Genomic DNA, 22,921 nt, shown 5'->3' with positions numbered 1-22,921 from the left:
AGCTACACTGGTTTATGCCTTGCGTAAGTCAACGGAAAGTGTTGCAAAACCCCCTCACTGCTTGCAATTCTTCTACCTTACAACACTTCCATATCTAAACACAACAGTGTTTGGAGGCAATAAGGGAGTGATGCTTGAGCGTCTCTGAAAGCTGTGGCCCGAACATCTTAGAAGGGAGCTGTGCCGCATGCTGATGCATCGCAATGGTTTTGTCAGAAACCATGTGGCTGTGGGGACAAGTGAGAGAGCCAGTTGCTTCATGCCATTGCTGTCCCTGGAGCAACACTGGGTAAAGCTGCTTAGCCTCTGCACCTCAGTTTCTCTACTGTAAAATGGGAGGCTACCTCTACCATTAGGGAGGGATATGGAAAAATCATTGATGCAGTGTGAAAATAGAAAGTGTTGAACAGCTGGGGAATGTTAAACTAGAGGGGAAGGCCTCAGAGCGAGTTGCCCTGGATTTGGGAAGCTTTCTGCGTGCGATCTCTTACCTACTCAGTGGCATTTTGGGTTGCTCGTTGGCAGCCTGGCAGACAGCTTTTCTCTGAAATAAAATGATTCTTGCCCTCTAAACAGGGTGAGATCCCAGTTCAATGTTAAGAAAAGGGACTTTCTGGCAGCAGAAGTGGGCCCTGCTCCAGCTCTGCTCATGTTTGAGGACATTTCATTTATTCTGTGTTCAGAGCAGCAGTCACCCAAGCGTTTCCCAGCAGAGCTGGAATTTCTGGTTTAGAGACTGTGCTGACCAGCAGCGGGAATGCTGCTCCGACGGTGGGAAAGTAGGAGAACTCTCTGCTGTCCTGCTTGGTCCCTGCTGCACTGTCAGCCCTTCGCACTCTTGTCTGAGCATGAGCCATGCAGGGCTGTGTGCTGTTTTCTGCTCCACGGCCTCTAGATTTGGGAAGACACAATGCTCTGTTGCAAGGCTGGGAAGGTCAAGTGCTGAACTCCTCCTCTGGTTTCCAGTGTGGGATCTTGTTTTCCGTGATCAAGGGCTGCAGATGCAACCAGCCACCCTTGCTGTGTAATTAAACTGAAGATGTGGCTTTGCTAAGTGCCAGACCTCTCCAACAGCAAGGGACAATAGCTAACACATTTTCAATCCTACTGAAGACAGGGCAAACTCTAATTTGAAGCTATTAAATAGCTTGAAACTACAAGGGGCAAAGCCTATGCTCGGATTTTGAAACATGTCAGTGATCACCTTTTTCAAAAAACACTTTTTCCTCATGACAACAAGCTCTTATTGGCATACTCACTCAATGCCAAGAACTCATGGCTCATAAAGACTGAACTGCCTGCCCCTTACAGAAGAAGCCACCCAGACCAGGGCTGAGCCTGCTGGCAGGGCAGCACGTATTCATTTAAATGTATACTGTGTAATAACAGTTATTGCTCAGGCTTTGGTGTCCTTATAAGAAGGGCCGTACCGGGTCAGACCAAAGGTCCATCTAGCCCAGTATCTGTCTACTGACAGTGGCCAATGCAAGGTGCCCCAGAGGGAGTGAACCTAACAGGCAATGATCAAATGATCAAGGAGGGAGAGATAGCTCAGTGGTTTGAGCATTGGCCTGCTAAACCCAGGCTTGTGAGTTCAATCCTGGAGGGGGCCATTTAGGGAACAGGGGTAAAAAAAACCTACCTAGGGATTTGTCCTGCTTTGAGCAGGGGGTTGGACTAGATGATCTCCTGATAGTCCATCTCTCTCCTGCCATCCATCTCCATCCTCTGACAAACAGGCTAGGGACACCATTACTTACCCATCCTTGCTAATAGCCATTTATGGACTTAATCACCATGAATTTATCCAGTTCTCTTTTAAACTCTGTTATAGTTCTAGCCTTCACAACCTCCTCAGGCAAGGAGTTCCACAGGTTGACTGTGCGCTGCATGAAGAACTTCCTTTTATTTGTCTTAAACCTGCTGCCTATGAATTTCATTTGGTGACCCCTAGTTCTTGTATTATGGGAATAAGTAAATAACTTTTCCTTATCCACTTTCTCCACATCACTCAAGATTTTATATACCTCTATCATATCCCCCCTTAGTCTCCTCTTTTCCAAGCTGAAGAGTCCTAGCCTCTTTAATCTTTCCTTATATGGGACCCTCTCCAAACCCCTAATCATTTTAATTTCCCTTTTCTGAACCTTTTCTAGTGCCAGTATATCTTTTTGGAGGTGAGGAGACCACATCTGTACACAGTATTCAAGATCTGGAAATCTATATACTATGTCCACTAGATCCCCCTTGTCCACATGTTTGTTGACCCCTTCAAAGAACTCTAATAAATTAGTAAGACACGACTTCCCTTTACAGAAACCATGTTGACTATTGCTCAACAGTTTGTTTTTCTGTATCTGACAATTTTATTCTTAACTATTGTTTCGACTAATTTGCCCGGTATTGACGTTAGACTTACCCATCTGTAATTGCCGGGATCACCTCTAGCGGCCTTTTTAAATATTGACGTTACATTAGCTAACTTCCAGTCATTGGGTACCAAAGTTGATTTAAAGGACAGGTTACAAACCTTAGTTAATAGTTCCTCAACTTCACATTTGAGTTCTTTCAGAACTCTTGAGTGAATGCCATCTGGTCCCCGTGACTTGTTAATGTTGAGTTTATGAATTAATTCCAAAACCACCTCTAGTGACACTTTAATTTGTGACAATTCCTCAGATCCGTCACCTACAAAAGCCAGCTCAGGTTTGGGAATCTCCCTAACATCCTCAGCCATGAAGACTGAAGCAAAGAATCCACTGATTTTTTTTTTTTAAATACATTAAAATAAACAGGCCTGTCTTTCCTTTCTAGGTAAGTTCAGACACACAGTGGCAAGAGAAATGTGACTGCAGTGAGTCGACTCCCAGAAACCCACCCCAGCCCCTGTTTGTTCATAAGCCTGAAGATAACATGGACTTTGCAGAGCACCATGAAGGCTGACAAACTTGGGCTGTGATGGGCGAGTCACAGAGGCCAAGGGCCCATTGCCCGCTTTCTCTTACACTGAAGGGCCTTCAGACCAGGCTGTGGTTGCCAGGTGTCCAGTTTTTAACCAGAACACCCGGAACACTGCAGAACCAGAACACTGCTGACCGGGTCGTTAAAAGTCTGGTCGGTGGCACAGCGGGACTAAGGCTCTACGCGGCTCCCAGAACCAACAGCATGTCCTCGCTCCGGTTCCTAGGCATAGCGTAAGTCAGGGGGCTCCATGTGCTGCCCCCACCCCAAGCGCCAGCTCTGCAGCTCCTGCTGACAGGGCAGTGCGCAGAGCTGCCTGGCCGCACCTCCACGTAGGGCTGGAGTGGGGACATGCAGCTGCTTCTGAGAACCGCCTGAGGTAAGCGCCACCCAGAGCCTGCACCCCTGACCACCCACCCCCACACCCCAACCCCCTGCCCCAGCCGTGATCCCTCTCCTACCCTCCAAATCCCTTGGTCCCAACCCAGAGCACCCTCCGGCACCCCAAACCCCACATCCCCAGCCCCACCACAGAGCCCGCACCACCAGCCTGAGCCCTCCCCCCCCAAACCCCAGCCCTGATCCCCCTCCCACCCGCTGAACCCCTCGGTTGCAGCCCAGAGCACCCTCCTGCATCCTAAACCCCTTATCCCCAGCCAGAGCCTGCACACACAGCTGCACCCCAACCCCCTGCACCAGCCAGGAGCCCCCTCCCACACTCTGAACCCCTCAGCCCCAGCCCAGAGCCCCATCCTGCACCCAAAACCCCTCATCTCTGGCCCCACCCCAGAGCCCACGCCCCCAGCCGGTGCTCTCATGCCCTCCCACATTCCAACCCACTGTCTCAGCGTGAAGCCCCCTCCCGCACCCTGAACTCATTTCTGGCCCCACTGCAGAGCCCTCACCTCCTCCTATACCCCAGCGTCCTGAGCCAGCCCAGTGAAAATGAGCAAGTGAGTGAGGGTGGGGATAGCAAGCAACAGAAGGAGGGGGGATGGAGTGGGTGGGGCCTCAGAGAATGGGCAGAGCAAGGGTGTTTAGTTTTTTGTGCGAGCAGAAAGTTGGCAACCCTAGATCAGGCGCCTCTGTGGGCCACAGCTACAGCAGTGATACTTGAAGGGAAACATCTCTGTAAAGGCTTGTCTACATGGGGGGATTGATCAGTACAGCTGGGATGTTAAACCAGAAAGGGTTAAGCAACTCGCAGGCTAAATGATCCAAATTCTACCTTCAAAGACATATTAGGAAAGCATGTAAATGGTAATTAGGGCTGTTCCTTATAAATAGCTAATAAAGCCATGTTAGACTAGAGCAGCGGTTCTCAAACTGAGAGTCAGGACCCCAAAGGGGTTGCAACCCCATTTTAATGGGGTTGCCAGGGCTGGCTTAGACTTGCTGGGGCCCAGGGCTGAAGCCAAAGCCCAAGTCCCACTGCCCAGGGCTGAAACCAAAACCCAAGGGCTTCAGTCCTGGGCAGCGGGGCTCGGATTACGTGCCTCCTGCCTGGGGCTGAAGCCCTTGGGCTTTGACCACCCGACCTGGGCTGGTGGAGCTCAGATCATTAATAAAGATTGTTGAACAAAACCAGCCCCAAGACTGACCCCCGGGGCACTCAACTTGATACCGGCTGCCAACTAGACATCGAGCCAGTCATCACTACCTGTTGAGCTGAACGATCTAGCCAGCTTTCTATCTATCTTATAGTCCATCCATCCATCACATACTTTTTTTTAACTTGCTGGCAAGAATACTGTGGGAGACTGTATCAAAAGCTTTGCTAAAGTCAAGATATATCACGTCCACCACTTTCTCCATATCTACAGAGCCAGTTATCTCATCATAGAAGGCAATCAAATTGGTCAGGCATGACTTGCCCTTGATGAATCCATGTAGTGTAATTTAAACAGGTGGTAATGAATACCCATCAGGGATGTAGTGCTCCCATTCTGACGTTTCCAGAGTTCTTTGTAGGAATTACGGTGGCTGCTTCTGGGGTGGAGCCCAGCAGCTGCCAAACAGCCACGCTGCTCCACAGTTTGGGAAAGCAATGGAGAGCCTTGTTTCTAGGAATGTAGTGGGTGTTGGGATTGCATGAGAACACTGAGGTTAAAGCTTCTACTCTTGAGGAAAAGTACTTGAGGTCTCTAATGACTCTAGGTAGTCAGGCCCTTGCATTTAGATCTTTCCAGAGATGGAGGATGGTCCAGTGGTTAGGGCTCTGGCCTAGGACTTGAGACACCTGGGTCCAATTCCCAGCCCTGCCACAAACTCCCTGTGTGAGCTGGGGCAAGTCACTTAGCCTCACTTTGTGCTCAGTTCATCATCTGCGCAATGGGGATAATAATCACGGAGGAAGATTGGAAGGTGCCCAGATAATGGCAGTGGGGCCATCTAGGTACCTTGGATATCGGACAGTATCAGAAAAATGGCTCCTACAACATCTGGATTTTCATCAGGGATGTTTCTTATCCAGCTACAACACAATCTGAGCCTGTGGTATAGATGTGGGTTGTGGTTAGATGGGTGTGGTCCTCTAGATTCAGACTGATCCAGTAGGTCAGCCTGGTGAGTTTTGTTGGCTGTTGGCAGGACTGGGCATTACTATCCCCTGTGTTACTGTACTGGATATACTCTACTGTCCCCTGTCCTGTATTTTGCATTTCAGGAGCTGGGTGTCTTGTTTGTGTAAGGGAACATCCTGTCTTCCAAGTGACTGGGTGGAAAGCTCCCTCTCTCTCTCTAGATGTATTGCCCAGTCTCCTGTTAGCACACAGGGCGTGGGTGTGCTAGGGTATATGTCAGAACGTGGCTGTGCAGCTTTCAAAAAACCTTAAACCTTGGCAGAACGCTGAGTGATGGTGATGCCACACTGCAGGAGCTGGGAACAGATGCTAATCTCAGTGTCTCAGAATCCTGGTGTACTGACAGCTGCATTTCAAAGCATGATCCCTGTCAGGATAAGATACAGGGTCAGGAAGGACAGAAGGGGGGCTCTTCCCTTCCAAAAAGCAAATCTTAGCTCAGTCATTGGAGACTTGAGACCCCTGTGCTCTCTGCCAGATCTACCTTCATGCTGCTCTGATGGAGGGGACCTGATGTGCCAAAGGCCACGATGACATAAGTGACCCATACTTTGCAGGGTGTGATTCACCACAGGGGTGACTTTTTTCACTCTGCCCTTCCCAGGGAAGGGGTCATGGTCCTGCCCGTTCAGCCACTGCTCTAGGATTTGATGGTGTCGGTACATGCTGAACCTGAACCCAGCCTAGCTCTCCACATGGTGTGATTTGTTGCCTTCTGTTCTGTCTGGTGCCTCCTCTGCTAATATGCACTGTCTGCTCATGCTCAGGTGTATTGCAAAGGCCTCAGATGCCTAGCTAGGATTTTCTCTCCTACCACAAATGAGGATTTAAAGTTTTTGCACCGCTGATAGTTTACTGGAGGAAGTGAGCACTGTCAGGGCACAGACTGGATAGAACTTGAAAGGTCTCGTTCCTGCCTAGCGTTTAGTGCTAGATGGATGCTCTCTAGGTGGTCAGCCTATTTGATCCCAAAGGTCCTGTCCGCCTTGGAATCTGTGATCGAATGAGCCAAGTGAGGGCTTGTCTACACTGGCACTTTACAGCGCTGCAACTTTCTTGCTCGGGTGTATGGAAAAAATACCCCCCTGAGCGCAGCAAGTTTCAGCGCTGTAAAGCACTTGTGCAAACAGTGCCCCAGCGCTGGGAGCTGCGTTCCTTGTGGAGGTGGTTTTTTTTTAGAGCGCTGGGAGAGCTCTCTCCCAGCACTGCGTTGTTAAGGCGTTGCCAGTGTAGACTAGCCCTGAGTTCCCCTCTTCCCTCAGCTGTGATCTGACAGAAGGGATGCTTGGGCTGCGTGTGTGCTGGCATACAATCCCCCTCCTTGGACAGGATGAGTGCACATCTTGTCTCCCGGGAAGAAACAACGGAAAGGTTGGCTGGGGTGATGGGTGGGAAGGGAGTGAAAACTGGGTTAATGTTTTCTTAATATGGATACTTGGCATTTCTGTAGTGCTGGTCACTGAAGGATCTCAAAGCTGCTTGAACGTCAGTGACTAACTCTCCTTTTGAGACCCATTCTAGAGACCGGGGAGAGCTGGAAATAGGGCCCAGGGTCACCCAGAAGATTCAGGGGGCCTGGGGCAAAGCAATTTTGGGGGCCCCTTCCATAAAAAAGTTGCAATACTGTACAATACTATGTTCTCATGGGGGCCCCTGCAGGGCCTGGTGCAAATTGCCCCACTTGCTTCCCCCCCATGGGCAACCCTGGGAAAAATAAACCTTCTGCATCTCGGCACAAACCCAGTTTTGAGAACTTCTTTACAAGGTATCACTGGTTCTCAGCATCAGCTAGTGCTAAAAGGCACTAAAGCCCATTAAAAGGGTTGGACAAATATTTTTCATCAAAACTTTTTCTGGATCGAAAACTAGGGGTTTTTAAAAAGGAGAAAAAAATCACAGACAATGTCTGCTTTCCTTCAAAATTTGTTGTGGTTTTTTTTAACTGAAAAGCTGAAATTAGTCTGCCAAAACATCAGTATGGTTTGGGGTTTCAGAAGTGTGTGGCCAAATATTTGCTGCTTGCTGTGTTTGATTGTTTAAAGAAACAATAAAAAAATTCTGCTTAAAAAAAATCCAAAACTTTTGAACCACCTCAGCTTGTGACCAAATGCCTGTGCCCATCCAGTCAGATTTTCCCAGGTTTCTGATACTCTGCTGTCTTCCTTGACTCATTTCTGTCTCCATAACTTTGGGTTCATTTAGCTTAGAACATAAGAATGGCCATACTGGGTCAAACCAAAGGTCCATCCAGCCCAGTATCCTGTCTACCGACAATGGCCAATGCCAAGTGCCCCAGAGGGAGTGAACCTAACAGGTAATGATCAAATGATCTCTCTCCTGCCATCCATCTCCACCCTCTGACAAACAGAGGCTAGGGACACCATTTCTTACCCATCCTTGCTAATAGCCATTAATGGACTTAACCTCCATGTATTTATTTGTTTCCTAGAGACTGGCTCCAGGGGGTCCCTCACAAACTGGAGACGGTTACTGTGGGTTTGTCTTTAGTATAGCTTATGTACATACTCCACGAACTGAGCATTTGAGCTTGTCCCAGAATCTGGGCTGAGCCTATGTTGTGAAAACTGAAATGCTCAAAATAGCACATGCATGTGAATGGACACAGGGTGCTAAAATTAAACTAACCCAGGGGTTCTCAAACTGGGGGTCAGGACCCCTCAGGGAGTCATGAGGTTATTACTGGGCGTCGCGAGCTGTCAGCCTCCACCTCAAACCCTTTGCCTCCAGCATTTATAATAGTGTTAAATATATAAAAAAAAATTTAATTTATAAGGGGCGGGTCACACTCAGAGGTTTGCTATGTGAAAGGGGTCACCAGTATAAAAGTTTTGAGAGCCACTGAATTAACCCCTCTGAAGCCTCAGGGAATGCAGGGGAGGGGGGTCTCCCTTGGTACGGTTGGGAAGGATATTACTCTTCTCATGTGATACCTCAACCGGTGGCTAATTTTAAATGAAGCTACCCTCCCCTGACATGAATCTCCCTATGGCACTGAAATGAAATATAGACCAGGGGTAGGCAACCTATGACATGCGTGCCAAAGGCGGCACGCGAGCTGATTTTCAGTGGCACTCACAGTGCCCCAATTTTGGCCACCAGTCTGGGGTACTCTGCATTTTAATTTAATTTTAAATGAAGCTTCTTAAACATTTTGAAAGCCTTATTTACTTTACATACAACAATAGTTTAGTTATATATTATAGACTTATAGAAAGAGACCTTCTAAAAAAGTTAAAATGTATCACTGGCATGCGGAACCTTAAATTAGAGTGAATAAATGAAGACTCGCCACACCACTTCTGAAATTGCCCCACTTGCCCCCTCCCTGGGCAGCCCTGCTTATTCCCAGTCACATTCTCCAGTCCGCACAGGGATGTGGTAGGGTCACAGGAAGTGGTGCTGTGGTCCGAAGGGGCACTGTAATACTGGAGCTTTCCTGGACTGCTCCCTCGGCTGTTCCTGAGGATAGCTCCATTTTAACCGGGGGCTTTTCCCCTTGGCCCAGCCTCCTCCTCCAGCAGGGGAGCTGTCGGACACAAGTCGTTAACCTTTCCCATGACAAGTGGAAGCGATGGGCATTCTCTCGGCTTTGGAAAATGTCCCTATTTCACTAGATGTCGTATTTGACATTGTAGGTTGTGAAGATGCACAGCACATCTGGGCCTTTATTTTTAGCTATGCTCTTATGAATGTAACAGGGTCAAGTCATCTCTAATAAGATGTGAAATATTAAACACGAGGGCATCTTTCATACTAGTTTTGCCAGAGATTCTCTTCAAGCTTCTACACACAAAATTGTTCCCCACCTTAGAAGTCATTCCCCTTCGGTTAGATCAGACCAGCACCGTGGCTGCTTAGCCAGAGCGTGCTGCTGATGCCTTCTAAGCAGCAATTCTCAGGCTCCTGTCACTGTAATCTTCTCTAAGCACTGTTGATAATAGAAGAGCTGATCAAATGGACACTTCTGCTTTTTTAAAATAGCACAACAAAGCCTGTCTGTCTGTCTGTCTGACCCGTGTGTCCTGGTCAGTTTTCAACTGATGTGGCTAGCTCCTAGATCAGCGGTTTGCAAACTTTAGCAACCCGAGGACCTTCATTTTCATTTTAAAATTTTCATGGACCCCCAAGTCAGCTTCAGTTTTTCTCCAGGGGTGCTCAACCCCCGCTCAGCCCCAAGCCCCACCCCACCCCTTCCCCCAAGGCCCCACCTCTTCCCACTCCTGCTCCATCTCTGCCACACCTCTTCCTTGCCTTTGCGCCCCCCCCCCCCAGCATGCCCTGTCCCTACTCCTGTTCCCTCCCAGTGTGTTCTGCACACTGTGGAACAGCTGTGCAGGAGGTGCTGGGAGGGAGGAGAAGGAGTTGATCAGTGGGGCTGGCGGCCCCGGACATGACTCGCAGACCCCCAGAGGTCCGCGGACGCCAGTTTGAGAACTGCTGTCCTAGCTCCCTAGAGCCTTCCTCTAATTGCAGTTGGATTGCACTACCTTTTATGCCTTGACCTCTGCCATTTCTTTGGTGCTGTGATGTGAGCTCTGCATGGCAGGGGCTGTTTGTGTGGTGCTTAGCAAAATGAGATGCTGATGTTGGTTGGGTTCTCCAGATGCTACCGTAATGCAAATAATAAAAGAACAGCTGCCGTGTTCCATCCCAGAGCTAGCCGCACTTCAGTGCCCTGGGAAGAGATCTCTTCATGCTCCTTACCTGTACGCTGTGGTGTTGAGGCTTAGCTGATAAACACTCTGTGATCATTTATAAAGTGCAAAGTAGCTTTCCTTCTGCCTCCCTGAGGGATAGTCAGTGCTGAGGTGAAATGCCTTTGAGTTGCCAGCATCTGTGCTAAGGAGCTATGTGAGTAAGCAAGTTTTAACTGCTTAAGAAGAGTGTCTCTATCCTGCTTCTAGTCAAGCAAGCCCTGAATCCGCCCACTAGCCTTCTAGCATGGTGATGTTCCTGAGTATGGCAGCCTCTCTCATGCAGACAGCTGCATTTAGACAGCAAACTGTTTCCTTCTTTGTGCTGGTGCAGATGCCATCCCTAGAGTTCCAGTTTAGCACCTGCACCTCTGCCGTGGGCCCAAACGTCATCTCATAGGAGGTGGGAGGGCTGCTATCCAGAGAGCCCCGTCTAGCTGTAAGAACTTATTGCAATGTACCTGTAATTAAATGCTAAGCCCATTTTTTCCATTTCTGCATGAAGAGGAGCCATTAAAATCATCCTTTTTTAACAGAGACTGAGTAGCAGGGGCTATGCTACCATGAAGCTTGGCTACTGATGGACCAGTAGGCCAAAAACACAAGATCTTTTACCCTGCTGTATAGCAGAGTGGCCTCCTGTCACATGGCTGTCCAGTGGATGATTTGATGGCCTCATAGCATGAGGCCTGGCAAGATTAAAGCACAACCTAGTTCCTAGAGAAGCAGAATCTTCCCGATCTCGCTTGGCTGAAGTGGAGATGGGTTTGGAAAACCTGCTGGGATTGTTGGGTGAGTGTGCCATGGGAGTGACTCAGTGCTCTCAGCAGAACTGTTCCCCATCTTGCGTCAAAGCAGAATCTTTATGTAACTGTTCCTTCCTGGGAGGAGGGGAGCGAGGAGGTGGATTTGCCTGAGGTTGGGGATGGCTAGGATAGTAATGCAAAGTCAGCTGCCGTGTTTGGAGGTGGCTGGTAGCGGGCAGTTTTTTGCCAACCATTTGTAAATTTCCCCCGTGGGTTTCCTCACACTGGAAGCCCTGGCTGTGTTGTCTGGATTACATTCACTTTGGCATGTCTGTAACCGCCGTTGGTATCCCCCGTCCCATCTGTCACACAGGCAGCTAATTTACATTTCTTCCATTTTTTTTAATGAGATGCTAATAGGTGTGTCTCAGATGAATCAGCTAATGCTACACTGGCTCCCGGGGGGAGAGGCACAGCTGCCCTGACTTTTCTCCCCCTTTCTGCAGCTCATAGGTTCTGCTCTTTGTCTGCACTGTACCATACCCACCACTCTGACACTGCTGCACTGCTGTATGCCATGTATGTCATTTCCTCTTTCCTTCCTTTGCTTGGAAGGTCCCTCTACCTCCCCCTCTCTTTCAGAACTTTCCTCCTTCACCTGCCTCGTGTGGCTGGTGTAGGCTGCTGCCAGTCCCTGGCTGTGGCAAATCCCACCTGTGTCTCCATGCCTCTCTCCTTGTCTGCTGAAAATGCCTCCCCTGTCTCCCAAAGTCCCAGTTCCCTGCACTCAAGCACATCATCAACCACTTCCTGCACACTCCAAACAGTGAGACTGCATCAAACTCCACACTTGTTCTTGGGGCCATTTCAGAGTCACCCAGGCTAGTGATTCTCTAAGGGCTTGCTCCAGCCCACTTCTTGGATTTTCTGTCTACTCCTCCCCTTGTTTGTACAGCATCAGCTCTCTTCTGTCCTTCATGCCGTCCTTGTTGGTGCAAGAGCCTTCTCCATGGCCTCCTTGTCTTCTTTTGTCTTCCTTCTGATCGCCCCAGGAGCCTGCCTTTTGCACAGATCTGGCATAGCTCAATAACTGTGTTGGCACAGCCCTGCCCCTGCACTACTGAGGCCGTAAGGTGCCTATGGCTGTGAAGAAACAGCATTCTGCACTCTCCTACAGGTGTTCCCTGGGTCTCTGCTCCCCTCCAGTGAAGGTAACTGGACACTTGAGGTTGAAACTGGTAATGCTTCTCCTGTCGCAGTGAAGGTATTGAGGGCCTCTCAGAACAGAGCATTCCAAGGTCCCAGGTGTATTTCCGTGGTGACTGTCTGGCCATCTCCCAGGTTTTGCCTGTAGAATGCTGGGATTCCTGTTCCCAGAGGTACAGGTGTATCGGAGTCACTGCTCTGGGAGGGGGAGAGGTTTCTCTGCCTGAAACCCAGATCTTGGTTTATGTCCTGTCCAGCTCAGCCACTGATCTAGGATTTTATGGCGTAAGTGCTGGCTGAGCTGTAACATGGCGAGCCTCAAAATGTAGCGAGATTGTGAACAGATTATGAGGCAACCTTTGAGACTGCAGGGCAGGGCACTGATGGCGTTCATTGTTCTGCTCAGGGGAATATTTGCATTGCCAGGTTCCTCCTTGGCACTAACATGGTGCTAGCTAGCCAAATCCCAGCATCACTGCTCTGCTGGCTTCATCTCTCTGGTGTCCCTCTGGGCTCTTGAGGCCGGGTCCAGTTTGTCCCCTTGCTGAACAGGAGCTTTTGCTGTGGTCCTGCCTGGCAACCAGCAGGAGCTGTGGAAAATATTATCTGGAGGCAGATGCCTTTGCAGGGTGGCAGGGCTGCACTGTTTACTCTAGTGCTCGTGATAAAGTGCACAGCCCAGTTTTACTGCTCTACAAGGCCAAACAAATGCACCAGAGTATTTCTTGTCGGCATAGTGCTGCTCTTAGGGGTGACTAGTTATGTCCAACAGGAAAAGAGTCCAGCTCTGCTTAACTTTCAGCCATTACTGCCCGTCTGGGTGGGGATGCTTCTCAATGCCAACTGGCTGCTGGGGAGCTCTCTGACAGGAGAGGCGTTGTTAACTCATGAGGGTGTAAGATCTGGGAGCAGTCTGTGCTGCTCACTCTCGTGTTCTTGCAGGGCTGGATTAGAAACAATCGCAGGCCTCATGACGCTTGTGGGGCCCTGGCTTCTGGTTTAGCAATGAAGCCCTATTAGGGGAGGGTGACCATGCCGGGCAAGCATCTGCACTTCAGCAGAACCAAAAGTGAGATCAGCTTCCCCTAGCAGAGCAGCTATCCTGCACATGTGTTCCAGGGCAGACACAAGGGGAACCTGACTATGCTTTTTCCATACTGGAATAACTTGCTGATGAGTATCAAGTGCTAAGGGGAAAGGCCCCAGGCCCCTGCAAAGCTTTGGGGTAGAGACAGGATGGCTCTGTAGTTCAGATGTGAGCACGTCAGCCCCTTGGAGAGGTGGTCAGTGGGGGCTGAACTTAGCACCTTCGACCCACAAAGCTTGAGTTCTGCTTCACTCTGCCTGCCCAGCACAAGCCGCCCAGTGTTACCTGAACTACCGAAGGGACAAGGTAGTATTGAGAGAGAGGACTCGGGACACCTGCCCGTGAGATCTGCCAAGGAGACAAACTCTGAGTTGTCACATGTAGGGTGTGTGGCAAGAATTCACTGGGCATTTCAGCAACATCCCACGTAAGGGGATGTGTATGGATCGGTGAAGGAAGCCACCTGAGGGAGCATGAAGCTGGAGAAAAAGGCCCTGCTGGGGTGTGTCTCCTGGCTTTACTGATTCAGCAATAGACTGCCCAGGTAATCCCTAGCGACCTGTGATGAATGGGGGGGGGGGGGAAATGCCAGTGGGCTGGACAAATCTTGGGCTGGCAGCTAGGTGGTTAATACTGCCTTGGGATGGTGTGTGTAACTGGGAGGTACTCCACCATGCAGATCAAATTCATCCTGATCCTCTCCCCTCTGGTGACAGGAGGTAGAGGGGCTTGTTGCCTGATCCGGGGTGTGGAGCACAGAAGTTTGGTTGTGACTCCAATCTTTTTCCTTGCAGTACGTCTTTGATGACTTCAGCGGCACTGTGTCACTCTCCTGGGTTGGAGACAGCACTGGAGTAAGTAGTGCATTTGATCTGAATAGTATCAGAGGGGTAGCCGTGTTAGTCTGGATCTGTAAAAGAAGCAAAGAATCTTGTGGCACCTTATAGACTAACAGACGTTTTGGAGCATGAGCTTTCGTGGGCGAATACCCACTTCTTCAGATGCATCTGAAGAAGTGGGTATTCGCCCACGAAAGCTCATGCTCCAAAACGTCTGTTAGTCTATAAGGTGCCACAGGATTCTTTGCTGCTTTTGATCTGAATGGGCTTTAAAAGGTAACTCTTCTAAATGTTGGGGCAGCAGTGGGGGTGGGCAAGCCGGAGAGGCAGCTGGGAAGCACAACTTGGCTTCCTGGAAGCAGTGTCCAACTTGAGCACAAGCATTCCTGATATTGGACATTCCCAGTGTTCTGCGCGCCCAGACATTTAATCCTGCCTAGGAAGGTCCCCAGTGGGGGCTGGTCTAACACTCCAGCTAGATCATTGGCATGAATCTACATAACCTACAGCAGGGGTGCAGTTATGGTGGTAGAATGGTGCTTAAACTGGTATTGCTTATTTAGGTCCAGTTCCCGGAATGAGCTGCACCGATAGAACACCTTTATCCTGATGTCTGTGCCACCCTGGAGCCCCACCCCAGAGCCTGCACCTCCAGCCGGAGCCCTCACCCCTTCCCACATCCCAACCCTCTGCCTGAGCCCCGGAGCCCACACCCCAACCAGAGCCCTCACATCCTGCTCCCCAACCCTCTGCCCCAGAGCCCGCACCCCCAGCAGGAGCCCTCACCCCTTCCCACATCCCAACCCTCTGCCTGAGCCCCGGAGCCCACACCCCAACCAGAGCCCTCACATCCTGCTCCCCAACCCTCTGCCCCAGAGCCCGCACCCCTAGCAGGAGCCCTCACTCCCCCACATTCCAGCTCTTTGCCCCAGCCTCGAGCCCCCTCCCATAACCCAAACCCCTCGACCTCACCCCCGCCACTCATCACCTCCATATCGGTGCACAGAACAAAATTCATTCTGCACCTGGATGTAAAAAATTAGTGGGAACTTTGCAGTGGTCCCTTCGGGCTTTAGGATCTCTGGAAGCTCCTGGCATTTGAGGAGTGGGATGGTGCTGGGCCGTGCTCTTGTGTGACTGATGCCCATTAGAAGTCTCTGAACATGAAGCAAGTGAGCTGCTGCTAGGAAACCTTCACAGCCAGCACTGCTCACTGAGCAGCTGCTGTCGGAGGGTTTATCTGTAGATCTTTCGCAAGGCGGCTGCTCCTCCAGCCCCTGGAATTGACCCTCTAAATTACAGCTCCAGGCAGGGCAGGGCTGTGCTGTCTTTATCAGGCAAGGCAACCTACACTCCCGTGGGCTCCTGCAGGAAAGAACTGCTGAGGCAGCCAACCTCCCTCACCCTCATCAGACGGCCGCTGCGTCCCAGACAATGCTGGTTCTTGCAGAGCAGCTTGGAGGCTCAAGCCCATGTCTGAAGATCTTGGCTCAAGCCCTGGCAGAGTTGGCTCAGCTCCTCAGCCTCCCCTACGTGTGGGCCTGCTGGGCAAGACCAAGGTCTTGTCTGGGCTGTGGACATCAAAGATCCCTTGGCCTTTCTCCTGGGGGGGAATGGTTTGTCCTAAAGCCTGACCAGACCCCTCCCCCTACATCAGTGTTGTGCATTGTGTTGTCCGTCGCTTGGTGCCTTCCACCCTAGAAGTGGCTGCATGTTGGGAGGTGAAGGTGCTGTATACCCCTGTAAGACCATCCTTTGATACTAGCTTGTGGCATTTGCTGCCTTAAAGACATTGGGATTGGCTGTTGAAAGAGGTGGGTTGAGCCAATAACCTGCCCCTGGGTTTGGCTGGAGGCCAGATGACTGTGATCGCCTGTGATTTGGGGGTATCTTCCCAGCAGACTTATTTCCTGCCCTGGCAAATACAAACCTTTTTGGCCAGCGAGTCCCTGTCTTGTTAAAGCCATTCTCCCTGGGAGAAGCCACATGAGAGGGGTAAGAGTGGGGTGGAGGGTTGGTCAAAGCACTAACTGACTATCCTAAGGTGGATATTTAAGGGGCTGTCAAACCCCTTCTCAGGGTCAGTAAATCCAGTGGGAGGGGGTGAACTGAGGGCTGCACTCACAGGCTGCCTGGGGGGAGGGGCTGCTAGTGAGCTCTCCCCAAGATTGACACTCTGGTCCTCTCTTTGGCCAGGTTATTCTCGTCCTGACCACATTCAAGTTACCGCTGCTGTTCGTGAGTTTCAAGCAGTCCAAACTCTACAGGAGGTGAGGCCCCCAGTGCCTGATGCATGCAGCTGATTTGATTAACTCAGTGAATTAGCGAGCTGCATCATCTGGCCATCCGACCTGATGCTGCAGCTCTGTCTCGCTCGTCCGTGGGAGGCCAGCCGTAAGCGTGGCATACCCACTGGGGGAGGAGTGGAGGGAGGCTGAGCTGCCAGCAGGCTCAAGCAGCCTTTTGGGGTGTGGTAGGGGAGGCAGGGCTTCTAAATTGGTGCCGACTCACTCCACTGTGTCACCCCAGCTGACAGGTGCTGGGCTGCCATACAGGAATGGGAGATACTTCGAGTGGGGATAATTGCCAAGGGCTTGGTTGTGTCTTGCCTCTTCCTCTGATGTGCCTGGGAGAGGGTGAGGAATGTAAAGAAACTCTGCCCAGCCCAGTGGGATGGGCGTGCTGCAGGGTAACAAGAACAGCTCTGGGCTGCTCTGGGAATCTGGGTGTTTAGTCGCTGAGACTCTTTTCATGCCAGTGAGGAGCTAGCACTCGGTGAACCTGGTGCGTGGTGCCTGGTCACTCACTTCCCTCTACAAAATCATGCCCTGGTTCCGCATGTGCACGAGTGACCAGTACCCACAGCTTCCCAGACTCCTCTGCACTGATGCAAAGGATTGTGTGGCTCATTGGAGACTGGAATATCCTCAGTCCTGGGTAAACACCTTTTTGGGGGGGAGGAGCCTTGTAGGCCAGAGCTGAGCAATGCAGGACTGGCCTGGTGGTCTTGTGACTCCCTTTTGGGCCGGTCCTGGGTAATTGGAACTCTTGCAGGTTGGCTCCTCCCTAGCTCAAGTGTTGGAAAAGCAGCTGTTTGCCATGGAATGCTTCTGTTCTTTGTCTGAGCAGCTGCTTTGAGGTGCCCAGCACATTCCTTCTTTGAGGCTCTCTAATCCCAGCAGTTGTCCCGGAAGCATCAGTGACACCTTGTCCCCTATGCTGCATCCCAAGGTGTCTCCTAGACCAGGGACTCTCAGCCTTTCTCTGTCTGAGGCTTACCCGATGTGCTATAAAAACTCCACAGTTCACCCGTGCCTCAACAACTGGTTTTCTGCATATAAAAGCCAGGGCCAGCATTAGAGGGTAACAAGCAGGGCAATTGCCCAGGGCCCCACGCCACAGGAGCCCCCGCGAAGCTGCGTTGCTCAGACTTCTGCTTCAACCCTGAGTGGTGGGACTTCGGCTTTCTGCCCTGGGCCTCAGCGAGTCTAACACTGGTGCTGCTTGGCAGACCCCCTGAAACCTGCTCACAGCCCCCCAGGAGGCCCCAGACCCCTGCTTGAGAACCACTGCTCTAGAAGAGTCATTATCTACTTTCTTCCCTCTCAGCGAGGACTATGGAAAAACTTTCATAGACATCACAAAGCTCATTAACCACACCTTCATCCGGACAGAGCTTGGGATGGCCATCGGCCCAGAGAACTCGGGGAAGGTAGGAGACAGCTGCTGATGTGCTCTTGGACAGCATATACTCCCTGGAACTGCCCCTGAGTCGGGGATGGAGCTGGCCTTCATGAGGGCTGCATTCATGCTGCATAGCAATGCACTTCTGTTTACTGAAATGCACCTCTCCGCATGGCAGTGCTGACTGGTGTTCAGAGGAGGGGTGGTGGTGTGCTCCTGGGTACCGCTCCCAACACTCCACTTACCTGCTGGGAGACTGAGGGGAAGTCACGTCACAGCTCTGTGCCTCGGTTTCCCTGTCTGTAGAATGGGGATAGTGCCTTTCTCTCTGGGCTTAGCCAGAGCCCATGAAGCACTTGGAGCCCCCTTGCCAGGAAGTGCACATTCTGATCCCATTGCCAGGAAATGAGGGCTGAGTGAGCCACACAAAGCCCATTTGTTTTGGAGCAGGTCAGTACAGCTGCTGCGGGGGATGTGGCCGAGGCTGACTGTCACAGTGAAGGCGTGTTCGCCCTCGCTGACCTGGTGTTCCTCTTGCTCCTTGTCTAGGTGATTCTGACGGGGGACATGCCTATGCCTGGAGGGAGCCATGGAGGAAAGATCTTCAGATCGTCTGATTATGCTAAGAACTTTGCTCAGACAGATCTCCCCTTTCAGCCCCAGAATCAGGTCATGTACCACCCGCAGAACTCCGACAACCTGCTGGTCCTCAGCACTGAAGTAAGAGACAGCACACATCCCACTCCTTCTCATCTCTGCTTTTTCACATAGCTGCCAGTGTGCTCTGTGAGATGTCCTGAGATTGAGTTCTGTAGCGACATCTGGCGGGGTCGGGTGGTAGCATCCCACAAGGTGAAGAATGACAAATCACAGCTGCTGTGTCCTTTAGCCCTTTAGGATTCTGGGTGATGAACTTCTATTCCTGAGTCTGAAACATACAGTCAGTACTTTCCAGGGAGTGTGATGTGGCCTTGTATTTAGAAGCCCTGATGTGTGTTCCATTTCAGAGGGTTGGCTCTGCATTTTTTTAGGCCAGATGCTATTTGAAGCGTTAGAGGTAACACAGCCAGTAACCAGCAATCCTGTCTGACTACTGAACTTTTCAGAACAGCCTCTGGGTGTCCAGGAACTTTGGGGAGAAGTGGGAAGAAATCCACAAAGCTGTTTGTCTGGCAAAATGGTGAGTAGCCGAATGGTAACTCGGTATCTACTGCTCTAAGCTCTCCTGCCAAAGGAAAGGAGGAACTACTCAACACAGCTTGTGGCACTTCCATCAACTCTCCTGCACTCTTTTTTCTGTCCCCTCTGTCTTCCCATAGAGGAAGCCCAACAGCATGTGGGGCCCATGCCACTCATGTTTAATACATTTTGATTTAGAAATAAGTGTTCCATCCCACTGGGGGCTGGGGAGCCTTCCCTGCCATAAAGCAATGTCCTGGACTCAGATTCTTCCATCAGGAGCAGCAGCATGGACTGAGTGTTCCCTCAATGGAAGGCTCCACTCTTTTCACATGGAGTTGTCAGTAACCTAGTCCCAGATTTGGACCTTAGTGTCCAAAATATGGGGGTTAGTATGAAAACCTCCAAGCTTAGTTACCAGCTTGGACCTGGTACTGCTGCCACCACCCAAAAAATTAGTGTTTTGGGGCACTCTGGTCCCCCCAAAAACCTTCCCTGGGGACCCCAAGACCCAAATTCCTTGAGTTTCACAACAAAGGGAAATAAACCTTTTCCCTTCCCCCCCCCCTCCAGGTGTTCCTGGAGAGATACACAGAAGCAACCTCCATGAATCTAAACAGAGGGATTCCACCCTCCCCGTTCCCAGCCTGGAGAACAGAATTACCGAGAGTCAATCTCTCTTCCCCCCTCACCCAGAGTGAATGCAAAGTCAGGCTAGTACATCTAACACACACAGGTTTTCCCCTGACTTCTTCCTCCCACCAGTTCCCTGGTGAGCTGCAGACCCAATTCCCTGGAGTTCCTCACTAAAGAAAAACTCCAACAGGTCTTAAAAGAAAGCTTTATATAAAAAAGAAAGAAAAATACATACAAATGGTCTCTCTGTATTAAGGTGACAAATACAGGGTCAATTGCTTAAAAGAAATATGAATAAACAGCCTTATTCAAAAGAATACAATTTAAAGCACTCCAGCAACTATAGACATGTAAATACAAAACAAAAAACCTACTTTGTACTCACAACTTGGAAACAGAAGATTAGAAAGCAGGAAATAGAAAAATCCTTCTCTAGCTGAGAGAGATTCAGGCAGAAGACAAAGAACTCAGACACAAACTTCCCTCCACCCAGAGTTGAAAAAAGTCTGGTTTCCTGATTGGTCCTCTGGTCAGGTGTTTCAGGATACTTTTTTTTTTTCAGGTGAAAGAGACATTAACCCTTAGCTATCTGTTTATGACAGGAGTGTCTAGAATTCTGCACACAGCCATGGGCTTCTGGCTGGGCTCATCTGGTAACCTGCCTGACTGGCTTCACCTAACTGTCTGCTCTGGAGCCTCCCCATACCCTGGCCAGCCACCCTTCCTTACTGGGGTTATCTGAGTGTCTTTGTTCGTCACACACTTCATTTAGACCTTTGGCCATCTGATAAATGCTCCAGTTCCTGCTTGGCTGCTTCACTTCTCTAATGTGTGTGTATAAACTACTGTGCCTGTGCTGCACCCTCTCATGTCAGATTCTGCCTATGGATGCTCACAGTCTTCATTCCTGGCTGCTACAGAGGGAGGGAGGGCGGGCACTTAGAAGGTGAGAGGACCTTGGATTGTTTGGAGTTGATTCCCAGTTTGCTTAGTCTCTCTGGATTTTGAACCCCTTGGAGTCAGCAATGCCACTCAGCATTCTGGTCCTAGATACCAAGGTGACACGTGCATCCGATAGCTTTCAGTTCAGACTGGAACAGTTTAGGAACCATGGGCTTGGGTGCCATGAGTTCGATAGGTCTCAGCCCTGCTTCTGGTAGGTAGAAGCTTCATCACAAACTTACTTGTATCTAGTCAAACTAGTCCTTCAGTGACTACCTGGATGGAGCCAGTGTGTGCAGTATGGATGGTATCTGGTTGCAGTTCACAGACCCCTTGGGTGTTCCCCAGACTTTTGAGCAAAAGGACCCATGTTTCTCTGAAAGGCCCTGTAGCAGCCTTCACTGGTGCATGTGTTGTAGAATCCCAGTATACCACTGGGATAGAAGCTGTCGCTGCTCAGGGAGTCTGGCTTCACCTGTGTCCCCATATTGTGTAAAATTATGGGCATGTCTACACTGCAATCAGGGGTATGATTGCTGCCTATGTGGGCATGCCTAAGCTAGTTGTAATATAACTAGTGCAGCTAAAAGGAGCAGAGAAGCCATGCTGGCCGGGACTCTGGCAATGTGCTCTGGGTGTGCTTGTATAGTCTGCGCTGGTGTATGTGCTGCTGCGTCTTCATGGCTATTTCAGCAACGCTAGTTAGAAGAAAGTTAGCACAGATCTGCCTACCCAAGCTGCAGTTACATCTCCAACTGCAGTGTAGACAGCCTGACACAGCTGTTGATCTGCTTTTCTTATATCAGGTTTCTAAGCACTCTTTTTTCCTCCTCCTGTCTTTTTCTAGGGGCCCCAACACCACGATCTTCTTCACCACCTACCTGAATGACTCCTGCAGTAAGTACTCCCTGGTTCCAACTAACAGTTGTGCAGTATCAGAGAATCAAAGCCACTTTGTGTGTGTGTGAGGCCAGAGACTTCACAAGCCTTTTCCCTTCAGCTCCATGTTCTGAAAACACCTTAATAAATCATCAGCTGTTAGCAACTGACTCATTTGCCCAAGGAGCTAGGGACAGACCAGTGAATGATCCTGAGCCCAAATGTTCTGGAGGTTGTATAAAGCTAATCGGTGGCTATTTTAACATGCGATTCTGAAACCTGTCAACTGTGTGCGAGGCATCATACAACGTGACTTAGATGCCTGGATTTACAGGTTAAACAATTTATGTAAATTACATCTCCAGGCTGTTTAAATGTAGCAGTCCCACAGGTCAGAATTCTCCAGGTGCTCTCCAGCGATCACGAAAGAATGATGCCATAATAGCCTCACAAAACTCTAAGCAAACCGATGGGTTTGATGCTGGGGAGTGGGTGAGGGAGAACGGAGGCTGGCAGTGCTCATGCTACAGCTCCTTAGTGTGTTGTGGGAGAGTTTGGGTGTCGAGAAATGAGGCAAGATGGATGTCTGGGGGGAGATCTTGCTCTCCTTAGGGCTTCCCAGAGACTTAATCACTGCCAGCTTGAGATGTGATGGTGGGATCCTGAAAGGTGGGTGATGTCAGAGCGCAGATGAATCCGCCATGTTCCAGGGCTGCGAGCACAGAAGGTGGAAAGGAAGCTGAACAGGCCTGTGTTGTGAAGTAGATCCAGGGTTGTCTGAGGTTTCGGGGGCAGCTTGGTGTGGAATCCTGCCGCTGGGCAGGCTGAGGCTAAGCTGCTGATGGCAGGATGTGGGCACGTCAGGGTGGCAGTCTGTAACAGACAATCTAGTAGCCTTTAGAGCAGACTGATGCTTGAGGATGAGGTTCTGCCTGGAGTCCGGGCGGGGCTGGGTGAGAAACTGCTGTGGTGAGGCAGGAACGAACTTTAAGGGGGATTAGCACTTCCCAGCCTCGGGGTTTGTCTACACTTAAAACACTGCAGCGGTTCAGTGAAGATGCTGCTGATGCCGATGGGAGAGCTTCTCCTGCCAGCATGGGTACTTCAGCTCCTTGAGAGGCGATAGCTAGGTCGCCAGAGAATTCTCCGATTGACCTAGCCCTGTCTACACTGGGGACTTTGACTTAACTACTTTGTTCACACCCTTGAGTGACATAGTTATACCAACCTCACCTCAGCGTCCCCTCCTCTACTGCAGCAACGTTAATTCTCGTTTCCTTCTCTTAAGAAACTGATCTTGGGTTTTTGGAACTAAAGAAAACCAGTGACTTTGGCAAAAGCTTCAAGACCATAGGAAACAAAATCTACTCGTTTGGCCTAGGAGGTCGCTTCCTGTTTACTTCCGTGATGACAGAGAAGGTAGGAGATTTGCTTTACTCCTTTCTGTCTGGCTTCCAGGTGGCTC

At 50.3% G+C, this 22,921-nt stretch overlaps 1 protein-coding gene across 2 annotated transcripts in view; it reads left to right on the top strand.

Annotated features, from left to right (window-relative positions):
* SORT1 (sortilin 1) overlaps nt 1-22,921 on the top strand; it is a 57,958-nt gene that overhangs the window by 4,290 nt on the left and 30,747 nt on the right. For both annotated transcript variants that reach the window (XM_050956151.1, XM_050956150.1), the window contains exons 2-8: nt 14,092-14,151; nt 16,333-16,406; nt 17,746-17,848; nt 18,370-18,540; nt 18,927-19,000; nt 21,425-21,474; nt 22,745-22,875. In XM_050956151.1, the coding sequence (XP_050812108.1) occupies nt 14,092-14,151; nt 16,333-16,406; nt 17,746-17,848; nt 18,370-18,540; nt 18,927-19,000; nt 21,425-21,474; nt 22,745-22,875 (663 nt within the window). The remainder of the gene's footprint in view (nt 1-14,091; nt 14,152-16,332; nt 16,407-17,745; nt 17,849-18,369; nt 18,541-18,926; nt 19,001-21,424; nt 21,475-22,744; nt 22,876-22,921) is intronic.

The sequence above is a fragment of the Gopherus flavomarginatus genome, chromosome 5 (genome assembly GCF_025201925.1).
Source record: "Gopherus flavomarginatus isolate rGopFla2 chromosome 5, rGopFla2.mat.asm, whole genome shotgun sequence".
NCBI classification, from domain to species: domain Eukaryota; kingdom Metazoa; phylum Chordata; order Testudines; family Testudinidae; genus Gopherus; species Gopherus flavomarginatus.
This window is presented reverse-complemented; position numbering and strand designations above follow the sequence as displayed.